Source organism: Leuciscus leuciscus (genome assembly GCF_965113295.1).
Source record: "Leuciscus leuciscus genome assembly, chromosome: 12".
In the NCBI taxonomy this organism is placed as follows: domain Eukaryota; kingdom Metazoa; phylum Chordata; class Actinopteri; order Cypriniformes; family Leuciscidae; genus Leuciscus; species Leuciscus leuciscus.
In genome coordinates, this window is record NC_138736.1 from 30998803 (window position 1) to 31013974 (window position 15172).

The window sequence follows — 15172 nt, forward strand, 5'->3', positions numbered from 1 at the left end:
CATACTCAACACAGCATTCTGAAATTATGTGTAATCTTGAATAAGTCCACTGTGAGCTCTGTTGTCTGGGAACCTGGAAAATCCATCATTGGCAGCCGACTGGAAAAACACAGCAGTCTTTGAACTGTTGAATAAATGTGTGTCTGTGGCAGAATGGAATAAAGAGTTTAAAGTACATCAGCAACTTTTTTGCATCATTTATTCATACTTTTTTATTTTATTAAACTTCCAGATGCATGTGCCCTAGATTCAGAATAAAGCAACAGTCTGGATCATGGATCTGGCTGCAGAAAGACACAAAAAAAGACAGGAATGAGAGCCATTCTCTCTGACCTCATGCAGTAACTAGCTGCAGATGGGAGAGAGAGCAGAGGGAATATAACCTTCAAAATATGAAATCATTTTTCTTTTCTAACGTTTACTCACTCTTTCCGTACCTCTCCCTCATTCCCCCTTTACTCTTTGCCAGGAAATAATTCAACAATTGATGTACACTCGTGAAATACAAATTTATAGTGTTGTTCAAACCAGCGAGTGGTTGGATCAGGAGACAGAAAGCGAGAACAGACACAAAGGGCACTTTGAAGAGAAGGAATGAGGCAGAAAATAAGCGGAAAAGTGCAAACAAGGTCAGTGTCAAAGAGATTTATATATCAGGCAAGATGATAACAGTGCAGTAGTCATGGGATTTTGGGGGGTTTATTTGTATAAAGGTTTATTGCCAAAAACAGTTTTGATTGATAAGCCACATTGTGGCATATACATGAAACTGCAACATAAAATGCACAAACAACAACAATAAATACACTTTTCAGATAATGCATCAAAAAGAACAATGCAAACTCACGACTATCTTTATACAAGTACCGCCTCTCACCCTTCAAACATCTCTCCTTCTCTGATACACAAACTTAGCACATGTGAAACATTTAAAAAGTGGAAGTAACAGGCTATTTGTACAATGATAAACTAGTATTTAGCACACTGTGGACATAGTTGAGATGGAATTAACTGAGGTCTAAGTATCCTTCAGTCTCGTTCATACACACGGGTGCAGACGACATCTCCGGCTCTCATGGTCTGGAAAATAAACATCAGAAACCACCAGCAACTGTTTAAACAATTTAAGATTCATATCAGATGGGCTTAAACATATTAACACATGTTAAATATTCACATATCGAATCAGATCTTGTTCTCTGAATGAATTCAAAGCATTGAGGGGCCTGTTTACTGTAAGTGGCCTTAATGGGAGCTGTGTGACTTCTAATAATGTGAACATCTACTCATCATCAATATAATGAGAATGAATGAACAACATCTATCACTGTAAGGTGTTGAGCATTTTAAGATGCTCATTAGAGTAGGTTGGTCGTAGTCTGTATATTATATGCTACTGGCATAATTCAGTTGAATATATTCAAATAGCCTAAGTGGTGTACTTACAAGAATCATCTGGCCATCATTGGTCAGTTCACGTGTCCATGATGTTTCAGGCCCCTCCCCCTTCTGCAGTGTCTGCTCACACGTGATTTTACTGTCTGTTTCCCATTTGGGAAAACTCTTGAGGGGAAATTTAAATATTTAGAAAACAACAAAGAGCTGGGATATTAATTTATAATGTCTTTATAGTCACATTAAAGGATTGTTTGCTGAAAACATGCATCAAAGTTTTTGTGTGTATAGATAAAAGTGAACTTTCACCATCAAATAAAGTTAGCATATATATTAATATTTAGTGTTAGTGTTATTTAGTGAGTTTAGTGTTAGAAAATATAAATAATAATATAGTTTATAATATTTATTTATATTGTTTTCTAATAGTACATTTATATGTGATTATAAATATTATAATACATTTTTGTCTTATGTAACATGCTTGAGCAATTTCCAGAGAGAAAAATATGATGTATGGAATGATGGATTGATAGAGAGATGATGGATGGATGGGTGGTATTACTGTGCATGGGCGTCCATCCACCGTAGCCTCGTTGAAGGACTCGCCCACCGTGAAGGACACATGAGTGGTCCGCACGCTAGTGGAAGTCTGAATAGAGAGGCTTTCCCCTTGCTGTGTAATCTCAACAGCTGGTTTGGAGGCTGCTGCAACTGCAATCTTCCTCAGAAAGACATTTACGCCTGTAGAACACACCCACAAATGTGCTGAGAAATTAAAAGGCCATTTATCAGAAATCAAAGCCATTTTTCCTACGCCCAATTTCCTGTGTTTCATGAGCATGTCCAATTTCCACGGGAATGTTTTACGATTTAAACAGCGGTTGCATATTTATGCAATAAAAATTTGGTGCCCCAGTCTTAATGTTTACACCAAGGAAATATATTTATTTTTACATATTGAGTCACGACAGTGAATTCATTATATTTCCTTTAGGGGCAACAGCATACTTAGTCTGTTTGAACTTCCTCTGGCGTGAATAATTGGGGTCGAGGGACGGTGTGTCTGCAGAGCCGAACGGCTGGCCGAGGGGCCCCGTGTCAGGGTTTGTGAGGCTAATCACAATCCCATGAGGAAGTGAAGCATAACATTGCTCCATGCAGATCTCCATTGATTGTGCTTATGGTCAAACTGAGTCTCAGTATATATAATTATTATAAAAAAAAATTTGTTAACACTTTATTTTGATGGTCCACTTTAAACATTCTACACATTCTACTATCTATAAGTAACGTTGCAACTTATCTGATAACACTTTATTTTGATGGTCTCCCAACAGACATTTTACTGACTATAAGTAACTTTGCAAGTAGGCTACATGTCAGCTTATTCTACTAATCTGAACCCTAACACCTAACAGTCTACTAATACTCTAATGAGGGTTAGTTGACATGTAGTTGCAAACTTATAGAATTTCTAAAGTGGACCATCGAAATAGCTTTTTTGGTTCGATTTATAGCAAACAACAAAATGATAACAAAATGGCAAAAAAAAAAAAAATTTTAAGTAATAGTATTTTTTTAAAATAAGTAATAATAACAAATATATACCTCTTATCCCAGCACTTCTTCTGACTTTTAATGAGACTTTTCTTTTCTTTTTTACAAGGCAGTAACAACAACATAGATTTTACTTTTAAACCTCACAACGTATATCAAAAAAAAAAAAAAAAACCCGGCACGAACACAAAGATCAAATGTGTTTTAAACTTAAAAATGTTAAATGATTTCTTCTTTTAATAATCTCAGACATATTATCTTATAATAATGAAGAATCTTTAAAAACTCACCGAGAGCTTTCAAAAGCTCCTCGAAGTTTTCTGAACTTTTCATTTTCCAGGATCCAGAAAAGTCAGCAAACGTTCGCTCCACGTTTGATTCCATGTTTCTTCTTATCTTTTCTTTCAAACAGTTGTTTTGGACGGCTCTTCTCCTCTCATCTGCCGGCGTTCAGCAGTCTTTCTCTCTCTCGGATCAGCCTGTAAATGTGCGCTGAGTTCTCGACCAATCCGGAGCGTTTGCGCCTGTAGCGGCGTTTCATTGGGCGGCCGCTGCTCGCGCACAGCGTGCTTCCAGTAAAGATCCAACTAGACCTCTATTTGCCCCACCATTTCACTTGAGCGATCGGGTCATACTGCTAATTCCTTCAATTACATCCTAATACGTGTTATTTGTCATTAGCAGGCGCTTTTATCCAAAGCAACTTGCAGCATGCTTACTACAAGACCAGCCTTTTCCTTTCTATGTCATGGATCATTCACATCTCTAAATTTCGAGTTCTGCAGTTACTTGTTTTAAACAATATATTATATTAATTGAACTTAAAGAGATAGTTCACTCAAAAATGAAAATTGTGTCATCACTTACTCAACCTCGTGTTGTTCTAAACCTGTATGGGTTTCTCTGTTCTGTTGAACACAAAAGAAGATATTTTGAAGAATGTCGGTAACCAAACAGTTGATTGACCCCATTGACTTCCATAGTATTATTTTTTTTTCACTATGGAAGTCAATGGGGTCCATCAACTGTTTGGTTACCGACATTCTTCAAAATATCTTCTTTTGTGTTCAACAGAACAGAGAAACCCATACAGGTTTAGAACAACACGAGGTTGAGTAAGTGATGACACAATTTTCATTTTTGAGTGAACTATCCCATTTATTTCTCATCTACTGAATTAGAAGACATTCCATTATGTTTAGGAGTTTTTGTCAAACACATTTTTTGAAATGGTGTAAAATACATGGAAACCCCCATATTCAGATCCCTTTCCCTCATATAAACATGCCAACAAAGACATCTCATGGTGAGCTTTGTTAGTATTCAAACCACAACAGTCAGCCATTGTCAGTCAATCATATCACAGCTTCAAATCTGGGCTCTCTTCTGTTCTGTCTCTTGCTGAGCGCTTCTGTAGACTCCTCTGTGTCTGTGGCCTAACAAGACTCTGGCTTTGAATTTGCATTTAGACTTCCTTTAAAGATCTGAGGGACTTTGTATTCCCAAATAAATTTCAATAACCCACTACTTGTTGAGACTATAACATATTCGTTCATATAATAGTATATTAGTCAATTATAAAGCTGTTTGATTACATTAAATTTCCCCTTTGAGGCGAATTTGTAGCCTATAAGAAAGCATGCGATTCTGTGACAGGCATGCACTCAAATGAATGAATATTATAAAGTTCTTCTGTTGATTATTGCCTGGTTTAAAGCCTATTCCCAGACTAAAATGCATGTTTTAGCTGTTTTAACTCAAAGCAACCTGAGCTGACATATCTTAAAATATGTCAGTGCCATTATTTCGTCTCAAGATGCACACAGTAATGTTTTTTTCTAAGGCACGTGTATAAAAGCTACTTAAATAGCCTAATTTATCCAGGCCGAATCCAACTTAATCTAAACCCTGTCTGTGAAACCAGGCCTATATCTGGAAATCTGGAAGTAAAAAGCTTCATCTTAAAATGCTTTATGCTAACTGAAGACAAAATAGTTTTTTTAATCATTCTACAAGGTCATGTTACAGACCCTGATTTCTGATTATTTCAATCAGAACTTTATTATTATTTTATCAATATCCACATGAATTTTGCCAACGGCTCAGTATGATCTTAATAAATTATGAAGTATCATCATTAGTTTTCTTTAATCAGTTCCATTCACTCTCTCTTTCTTTCGCTTTGCTCTAATCTGCTTCACTTCATTTCGTTTTGTTCCTTTTGTACGCGTCTCCACATTCCTCATACAAATGCCGTGAAAGAAGCAGCGAGGAGAGACGAGAAGCAAATGGAGTGTTTGAGTGGCCAAAAGGGAGCCAGGGAGGAGAGAGAAAATGAGGCCATGTAAACTGAAACCACCTCCTCTTCTCCAAATGCTCGGAGGTAATTACCAGTCGATTCCTTAGTTTCTCCCCACCCGTCTCTTTTCTCTCCCTTTTACCCCCTGATCCCCCCCTTACCAAGAACATTTCAACAAGTCTGGATAAGAAATGATTTCCCTGGAAATGGAACAGAGGAAAAGCGGAGGGGGGGAAACGAGTGAGAGAGAAAGAAGAAACTGTATATTTTCAGGCAGAATGGAGACAGTGGCAAAAGTTCAAGCTGTTTTCTTGCTCTCACTTTGAATGCTTCCCCTAAAAGCGCATCAGCAAGTCTTCCTTTGAAGTGGTCGAGTCAATAAAGCTACTTGAATTTGAATGAGAAAACAATCCCGATTCCACACTCACCTACCACTGACCCCATTATTCGGGAGACGGTGAGGAATTCATGTATGAAAGAGAAAGACTGTGAAAGGAGGGGGAATTTTTCTACATAAAAAGTCAATAATTGGGAGACTAAGTGAGCAGTTTGTGATAACACTCACTGATGACCTAAGTAAGTCCATATGCCATGTGAAGAGCCTTTCGTTTCACAAAACATAATAGGAGCTCAATGGGCCTAATGAATATGGTGGAGGAGGCTTAGTTACAATTCTGCGTGGTATGTCTTTAACGGTACTATACATCTAACTTCTAAAATGAAGGAAAAATAACAGCATTTAATTATTATTAATACTCCAGGTGTATCTTAATTTTTCCTCTAATCAACAAAAATGCATCCCTGAGAATATTGTTGTAAAAGGTAATCATTTAATAGGTTTTTGCTGTGTCCTTAATTTAAATGTTCATCCTGTTAGTCATTCTCCAGGTGAAATTTTACATAAGGTGTTATAAAACTTAAAAAAGATGCTTAAAAATATCAAAATTAACATCAAGTTTGTCCCTCATGTAATCTCTCACTGATGAATGGTTAACTTTAGCTCTTTATTTCCATCCTGTTTGGTTCCGTCCTGTTTTGTAAATGAAGCTATAATCAATTAAGTTTTAAAAGTCTATCAAATTAATACATTTACCTGAATGAATTTCTCTTTTGTATGACTGAGCCGTTGAAACACACTGTAGTCTTCTAGTTCATGAATCGCAACTGTTGATTTTTTAAAATCCATTTGGCGCCACCTAGAGTTCGCGCGATCACGTGCAGGAACTGTCTGTTCAAACGATCGCATTTCCACACGAGCACGATTGACGGTAACACGGAGGAAACATGGCGAACCACCTTCGCTTCGTCGCTCGGACTGTCATGGTCCAGAACGGCAATGTCGATGCTGCATATGGAGCACTGAGCAGGTATTTATCGGATGTCGAGTGATTTTGATATCTATATATTTAAGAAATGTCGTTATAAATCTATTAACTGATGTAATGTAACCCTATCATGATAACACGACACATGTCAAGTGACGTAAACCTCACGCTACTGATCTGTTCTCAGTAACGTTAGGTCATTTAGTTGATGCAACTATGAATGCACTGCTGAAACTTGCAGAGAGCCCTCACTCAAGACTTTGAACGAACCAATAAATAAAAAATAGATTTAGTAGATTTTCCTGGTAACGCATAATAACATGATTAGAGAACATTAGTATGTTAAATAATGATTGACAGGTCGTTAGTTAGAGTGTTCATCGTAAATTAGTTTATTTAAAATTCTACACGCTGTATTTCTAAACCTTGTTGCCTTCTGTGCTATTTTAGTATTTTCTATATGCTATTAAAGTTTGTAGTAATATTTTAATTTAGCTTTTATTTTGTATATATTTTTTGTTTATATTTTAATTTCAGTTAAATTTTTTGTAATTTTATGTGCTTTTTTTATATATATTTTTGAGTATTACTATTTGTATTTAGGTATTTTTATTTCATTTTAATTCGTTCAAATCTAGTTTTTAATTATTTCCAGTTAGTAATATTCACACTTCAACTAACTTATATTTCAGTTATGCCAAAGTGAGATTTCTAATATTTGATCTATATTATAAAAAAAAATGTAATCTAATATTTGGTTTATTTTTTTCTGCTTTTTCAATTAACAAAATTGTTTTTAATAGTTTCAGTTAACAACAATAACCCTGGTTGCCAGACCTTGTAATTAGCTTACAAAAAAATAATTCGGAATAATGTCTTAAATATATATCTATATATATATATATATAAATATAAATCTCAATTTCAATTTTGGTGTGCTTTATTAGCATGACAAAACTGCATTTGTATTGCCAAAGTGTTTGCAGAGTAGCATGTGCTCTGATGAGAAAGTATGCAATGTCAAATATATAAAATGGTATATAATATAAAATAAAAAATAGGAATATAAAAATATCTGTAATGCACAAATGAGGTGAAACAAAAGGATATAAATTGTCAGTAGATTAAATGAAATAAAGTCAATGAAAAGTTGTAAGTTAGATACATCATTGCAGAAGTTTCTTTAGGGGGTGCAGTTGAGTTGTAGTCATGCAATCTGGGCACGAACATAATTATGATCAAATCACTGATTATATCAAAACTCTTACCTTGGATCGGTTTTATAATCTTACTTTCGCAACGCTTAAGCTTGGATTATTTGGTTTAAAAGTTTGCCTTGTTTTCAGCCATTTAACCAAATAATTCATTAGGCTATTTAATGTTAAGTGCTCTTTTTCTCTGCAGAGTGCTGTCCTCAGACGGAATAATTGAATCTGTGAAACGGAGAAGATACTATGAGAAACCCTGTCGTGAGCGACAGAGAAAGAGCTACGACAACTGTAAGAGAATCTACAACGCTGAGATGGCCCGCAAGATATCTTTCGTAGCAAGGTCACAAAGACAAGATCCATGGCTTGGATGTTAAGAAGAGGACATAAACTGACTGTTCATGTTGACCAGATGAGTCATGCATTGTGATCTGCCTCAGAAGTACCTCTGGTGTTTTACAAAGATGAAGATCCACAGGAACATTTGAACACGTAGACCATCAAAAGGTCATTGCAGGACTGTGATCTCTCATCACCTTATTTCCATCTTGTGTTGTAATATTGTAGGCTATAAACCATTGTATGTTTTTGTTAATAATAAAAAGTTCTTAAATCATAGGAACTTGTTATTTTTATTAAACATCATTAACAAAACATGCTTTGTACACGAATTGTGTTTTATTGAATGTAAAAAAAAGTTTATTTTCAATGCTAGCAATTAAAATGTGCACATTGCGCAATGTTTAAAGTAGCAAACCAATTCAAACAGATGCTAAATGAAGTGGGAACAGCGTAGTCACTCATTAATCTTATCTTTTCTCCATGCTAACACTTTGAAAATGCAAAAGGTCTGGTAAAACCTGAGACCTATCAGTGATTCTTTTAAGTCTACCTATACATTTTGTTAATGTAGTCTGTCTACATTTTTAAATGACAGGTTAAATATTGGGGAAGTATTGCTAAACTCTATTGTCTGGTAAAGTGGAATAACCAGGGGCTTTAAAAAAAGAGTCTAAACCAGACTTTGTCAAAAAAAAAAATACTGTGTGACACATGAATGACAAGCCCTTGAGCAAACATTAGTGAAATATGGCTCAGGTGAATGCAGACCTGCTTTGACTGGAAGTCATTTCAAATATGAATAGTTAAAACATCACAGTGTGTCCAATGCTATCTCACGACCAATTCGTACGAATGATAAAAAGTTGGCTAATTCGTACGACCTCACTCGTACGAATTTGTACGATTTGTCTAAACCCACGTGATGGGTAGGTTTAGGGGCGGGGTCAGGGGTAGGTCATTCGTATGAATTCATACGAATTGGCCAATTCGTAAAATATGTACGATTTTACAAAAATCGTACTAATTCGTACGAGTCAGGTCGTATGAATTCGTACGAATAAGCCACTTCGTGGTGGCTTTAGTGCAACCTTTAAAAGATAAATCTTTATGATTTGTGTATATTTAGCCTGCAGCATCGTTTCCCTTTTTGAATGACGAATATAGATGAATAACATATCTTCAGAAATAGACAGTTGTCTCATTTACACGCAGGCGCAGAACGCGCATTCTAGCTGACTGTCGGCTATATTTCTCTCGGTGTGTTCAAGTGCAGCTTTTTCCCCCGAGGAAGGCGACGCGGGGCGACAACACAGTCGGCTTTCATCAGCGCTAGTTCTTTGGCGTTGGTTTGGTGTGTCCCGGGCTTAAGAGCTAATTCACGGATCCAATATAGGCTACTGTGACTCATGCGTTTTATTTCTCAATTGTTTACGTTCAGTTAGGACATAACTGGCTATGTTTACAAGGCATTTTGACATAATTTTGTTTGAACATGTCTGTTCAAGCGCAAGAAAATGTGAAAGAGAGCTCAATTCAGTATCGGCGTGCTGTTTTCCTCAAGTAACGCATTCCCTTTCGCGTCTTCTTGAATATTTAAATTGGCAAGGCTAAACTTTCGTGACGGGATCATGCCTATGTTCCCACAGCCTTATGTTCCCACAGCCCTATGTTCCATGATTTCCAAGGGGTTTTTTTTCGTTCCAAAATTAGGCTCTGTGTTCCCACATTTTCTTTATCATCAATTTGCATCAGATTTTTATACCCTAACCCTACCCTTCATAGGGGGAGACTTGTCTGGGATGTAATTGTGCTATCCCTGTACCAGCACAAGCACTAAAACCTACCCTTCATAGGGGGAGACTTGTCTGGGATGTAATTGTGTTATCCCTGTACCAGCACAAGCACTAAAACCTACCCTTCATAGGGGACTTAGGCTTAATTAGTTAAATGCGGTATAAAAATGACTTGACTTAGAGTTTCGTTTTCAGAAAAATCTTTGAAATTAGAAAAATCTTGAGAGAACATAGGACTGTGGGAACATCGGGCTGTGGGAACATCGGGCTGTGGGAACATAGGCCTACATTTTACAAATTGTCAGTAAAAAAAAAATCTTAGAAATGTGGGAACATAGGGCCGTGGGAACATAGGGATGACCGCTTTGTGGACGAATCAGCAATGTCAGCTGTCCCAAGCGTTGTTCACGTTTGAACAACGAAATAATACAAAATGTTACCAACTGTTAACTGGCGATTGACATAATTTCATGCGAAGCATTGCTATATATAATGTAGAAATAGAATGTAGCGATACACTATCGCAGGGCAGTGTTGATAAGTTTCTGTGCTTCCTGAATGTTTCTGTGAGTGCACAGCGCTATCTCTGATCTTACTGTGTGAGACTGTGTGTGCTTCAATGGCTACATTCACTCTGTTAGTCCAAATCCAATTATTTGTGTATCCAATTGGCTTTTTTCCACGCTGTCTTCTCCACCAGTTTCAAAACATGTCTCCGTTAAATTGTCATTTTCTGCTCGTCCGGCACTTTCCTATAAATCTGATCGGATATGCACAAAAATCAGATTTGGACCGACAGTCTGAAAGTAGCCAATGAAAACAGTGCATTAATATGGTGCTTAAACTGACTGGAATTCATTTAAAGGTTAAATGCACACTTTCCAGCCAATCAGAATCGAGTATTCAGACTGACCTTGGTATAAGGATAAAGGTACATATTTAAAAAGTTTACTGTTAAATGTAGCAAGAAACAGCATTATTATAAAGTTTCAATTTGACCTTTTTACCTTTTTGACAAATGCTTTAACTAGTGGGTTGTTAAATACCACAGCAAGTTTGTATTTGATAACCTTATCATTTAAGGTTAAGTTAATGGGTAAACTGCCTATTCTCATGCAATGTTTCATTTATCACTTAAACTACTTTCATTACCAGAAGAAACTAATCGTTAATAAATTATTAGAAAGGAAATGAATAACACAATACAACACTATTTTGTTTATATTAAAGCAACCCTTGATTTGTGTCAAACAATTCTTCAGTCTGAAATTTGGCCATGCTTCAGTGAAAAAGCTGAACTGCACAGCTGAACTGGAAGGAACTTATAGTAAGTGCTCTTTCACTGAGATCAAGGTCTCTGTGATATATGGGGGATGGGTCTCTCTCTAGACTCGAGGGTTATTAAGTTCAACGTATAGCTGTGGATTATAGCACTAGTTGAAGTGTTGTGTTTTCCATGAAGTTTCCATTTAACTCTAACTAGCAAAAAAAATGTAAGGTGTGCTTCACTCCTCTTGCTTCAGTTTCTTTGGGGCTAAACAATGTCATTCACAATATCCTTTTTTTCACTACAGAGTTGTTTATTTACAGTCAACGTTTAAATGATTTCCTGTTTTTGAACATAATTATTGTATCCAAAAGCTCTGTTTGTTTGATTGGTGTAATTGTGCATGTTGAACTATGCGCTGAAAAAATACCCCAAGCTGTATAGTCATGTGACAGCATTCTGCCCCAGGGTTCACATTATTCTTGTTTGTAAACCAGGGGGATGGGCTGCTGGGTCAGGGAGTTCATAGTTGTGGATAGAGCCTCTCCTTCATGCTAAAACACTGTGAAATCAACCAGTAAGTGAACAACAAGGATGAATTTAACATATGCAGGAAAGAGGATATCATTTTTATTTATTTATTTTCCAGTTTATTATTTACTATTATTATTTCATTTTTTTTCTCTTTTAAAAAAGAAAAGAAAACATTCATTATTTATTTAGTTTTTAAGCAAAATAACTGAATTGTAACTGATATGTTATTTGGCTCTTGAACTGAAATAATATGAAATAAAACTTGAACTTATATTTGAGCTCTCATTTTTATTTAGTTGATGCACAAATAACTTATACTAAAGGTGCATATTTTATGACGTTTTGTAGTATAAATTGTATAAGTATAATAGTATAAATACACAACTGTTGTATCTTTAATTACGTAGTGGAGAAGGAGGGCTATCAGACTCAGACTTAAAATGAATACAATATGGTTGAGTATATAGTGCATAGTTTAGTGCGTCATTTGGGACACCACTTAAAAATAAAATAAAAGTTTATAAAAACTATATAGGCATCTTTATTTTTAAAACTGCAAAATAACAAATAGAAATGAAAACAGATAATTAAAAAAATATTGAATAATAAAAACTATAGCATTTCAGTGATCTTAAAATAACACTGACGTCAGCTAAAAACCCATTCATATGTTTGACTTAGTCAAGTGCAAGTATATTGGTCAGCTACAGATGAGTTTATCTCTCCAGCTGTGAACAATAAGGGCTTCCAATAGAGTTGAGATTATCATTGAGAATGTAGAGCATGGTTAACATGTGACCTATATTCTGTTGTTTGCATTGGCTGCTGACCTACAGGCAACAACAGTGTTGGAGGAAGCTGGAATCGGTGACCTTCACTGGTTTAAAGATTGAAAAAGTGTGTTTTGTGAATAAGCTTTCAATGCATTCATGTGTGAATGCTGTCCTGTGTGATGCAGACAGAATAAAAATGTAAAATTAAAGGTTCTATTCACAGTAATTCTGTAATTTCCATAATACTCTGAATAATCTAACTATAATCTGATTTTGGATTCAGAATACATACCAAATCTTTGTCACGGTAGGTCTTCAGTAGTGACCGCACTTGAAAATTGTTTTTGGCTCAAAATGAATTCATCTGCCCCGAAAGACTCATAATTACTCTTGAAAGTGTCCTTTTGATCATAATAACCAAAAAGCCAAAGCCCAGAATACAATAATGTATCATTGTGGATAATATTCCCTGGTAATTTTGCTGACTACAGGGAGCAGACACATTAGCTCATTTGTTTTGAATGAAACTGAGCCAATAACACTTGTTGTCCTGAGCTGACCTTATCTTTTTTTTTTTTGTCAGACTAACAATCATAGTTCTGCTATCAACTAGAAAAGGAAAGTTCACCAACACAAACTTTGATAATGATCCACATTTGAAGGTCTAAAATGCAAAGAAGTCAAAGGGTAGTGAGTGGATTATGCAATGACTTCTTTAAAAGGGATTTCTTGGGTAATTTTTGAGACATAATAGTTAATCTTGCAAAATGCATTTTTATGTGACACCAGTGTTATTTTAGTATTAATGAGATACAATTATAGTTATTTTATCCGTTTTTATTTCGAAATGTTCCATTTTAATTTTAATTCATTTAATTGTATATATATATATATATATATATATATATATATATATATATATATATATACACACACATATATACATATACACATACACACACACACACACACACACACACACACACACACACAAACACACATATATACAGGGCCGGCGCGTGCACTTCTGCCGCTCTAGGCGAAAAACATTTGTGCCGCCCCTAGGGCTGGTCCGAATACCATTTATTTGAGCTTCGAAGCTGCGGTAGTAATGAACATCGAATATTCAAAGCTTCGAGAGGGTGCTGAACATCTTCTCGAGAACCGTTCATCCAATCGACTTCACAAGGGAGTGCAGTGTAGTATTTGGTGGTGCAATATAGATGGACACGCGAGACACGACACGTTCAGAATTAATAAACTTTTAGTAAACTACAGAACACCGCGAGCGGGAAGCGGCGCACCTCAAGCGGGCAGGGCTTATACTTGACGCGCGCTGCACTAGCAATATAAAACGCACACACAAATGTCTGTTAAATTAAGCAATACTTTAAGGTAGTCTATATTTTTCTGACTAACAAATTACTGACACAGTAAAGGGTAGATTTAAATTAAGGAAAACTAAATTTCAATAAAGAAAAACAAAATTTAAATAAAGAAAAAAACTAAATGTAAAATTTAAATAAAGAAAAAACAAAATTTTAAATTTAAATAAAGAAAAAAAACATTTAAATAAAGAAAAAACGAAATTTAAAATTTAAATAAAGAAAAAACGAAATTTAAATAAAGTAAAACGAAATTTAAATAAAGAAAAACAAAATTTACATAAAGAAAAACGAAATTAAGTTAAATTAAAATCGAGATTAATTTAGATTGATAATAATGGGTAAAAAGGCTAATAGCCTATATTTTGTTTCTATTGTTATATTTTCCACAATGCCAAAGCAACGCAGCTTAACCCAAAACACAAGCTCAGGCATGCACTTCTGTCCATACAAACTCCGCTGTTCTGCGCTCTAGCCAGAGAACACTCCCGTTGCAGGAACACTTTAGGCCAAGAGGAAGCAAATATATACATATACTATATGCGTAGGTGGATGTGATCGGGGATTTTGGCTGTGTAACATTTAAAGCCACTTAAATTAACGAAATGACTGAAATAAAGATTCGTTCATTTTTATGTACGAGATCGAACAAGAGAGTCAGTAAAATTATCCGAACTTCCCATCACTCAGTCATGAGTCATGACTCGTGAGAGCAGGGGGCGGGGCGGGGCGGGGCGGGGCGGCGCAGCGGCAGCTCAGCAAATCATATAGCCTATTTTGTGAATTGTTCATTCCCGATTGGCACACAAAAGTGCCGCTCTTGGCAATTGCCTAGTTCGCCTATATGGACGCGCCGGCCCTGCATATATAATATACACATATATACATTTAGGGCTGTGAAACGATTAATTGTGATTAATCACATCCAAAATAAAAGTTTGTGTTTACATAAAATATGTGTGTATAGTTATTTTGTATATACACATTCATGTATATATTTAAGAAAATGTACTATTTATATATAAATCATTTATATTTATATAATATAAATTATATATAAATATATATACAGTATTCACAGCCCTATATCGTTTCACAGCCCTTATATATATATATATATATATATATATATATATATATATATATATATATATATATATATATATATATATATATATATATATATATGCCTTTATTATTATTTTTCTTTCAGTTTGAGTTATTTTAGTATAGCTACATTAAGTTAAACTAAATGAAAATGAGAAATGTTGCCTTGGAAAAGCTTTTTATA

At 35.3% G+C, this 15172-nt stretch overlaps 2 protein-coding genes across 2 annotated transcripts; one reads left to right on the forward strand and one right to left on the reverse strand.

The window, feature by feature from the left end:
* Window positions 1-680: 680 nt before the first annotated feature.
* On the reverse strand, window positions 681-3521 carry crabp2b (cellular retinoic acid binding protein 2, b). Its single transcript, XM_082186865.1, has 4 exons — window positions 3246-3521; window positions 1961-2139; window positions 1447-1563; window positions 681-1080 (listed from the first exon to the last, which is right to left on the reverse strand). Exons 1-4 carry the CDS (start codon window positions 3337-3339, stop codon window positions 1030-1032), a joined length of 441 nt encoding a protein of 146 aa, XP_082042991.1. The 5' UTR covers window positions 3340-3521; the 3' UTR covers window positions 681-1029.
* A 2941-nt stretch (window positions 3522-6462) lies between these two features.
* On the forward strand, window positions 6463-8405 carry mrps21 (mitochondrial ribosomal protein S21). Its single transcript, XM_082185718.1, has 2 exons — window positions 6463-6621; window positions 7984-8405. The coding sequence occupies exons 1-2, from the start codon at window positions 6539-6541 to the stop codon at window positions 8162-8164; spliced, it is 264 nt and encodes an 87-aa protein (XP_082041844.1). The 5' UTR covers window positions 6463-6538; the 3' UTR covers window positions 8165-8405.
* The last annotated feature ends 6767 nt before the right edge of the window (window positions 8406-15172 follow it).

Bases quoted from the DNA above. Each gene is read 5' to 3' on its own strand.
- crabp2b (XM_082186865.1), bottom strand. From the start codon at position 3,339: ATGGAATCAAACGTGGAGCGAACGTTTGCTGACTTTTCTGGATCCTGG. The intron at 1,564-1,960 runs GTAATACCACCC...TTTCCCCTCAAG, and splicing joins TGGATGGACGCCCATGCACA to AGTTTTCCCAAATGGGAAAC. The intron at 1,081-1,446 runs GTAAGTACACCA...TTTATTTTCCAG, and splicing joins ATGATGGCCAGATGATTCTT to ACCATGAGAGCCGGAGATGT.
- mrps21 (XM_082185718.1), top strand. From the start codon at position 6,539: ATGGCGAACCACCTTCGCTTCGTCGCTCGGACTGTCATGGTCCAGAAC. The intron at 6,622-7,983 runs GTATTTATCGGA...TTTTCTCTGCAG, and splicing joins GCATATGGAGCACTGAGCAG to AGTGCTGTCCTCAGACGGAA.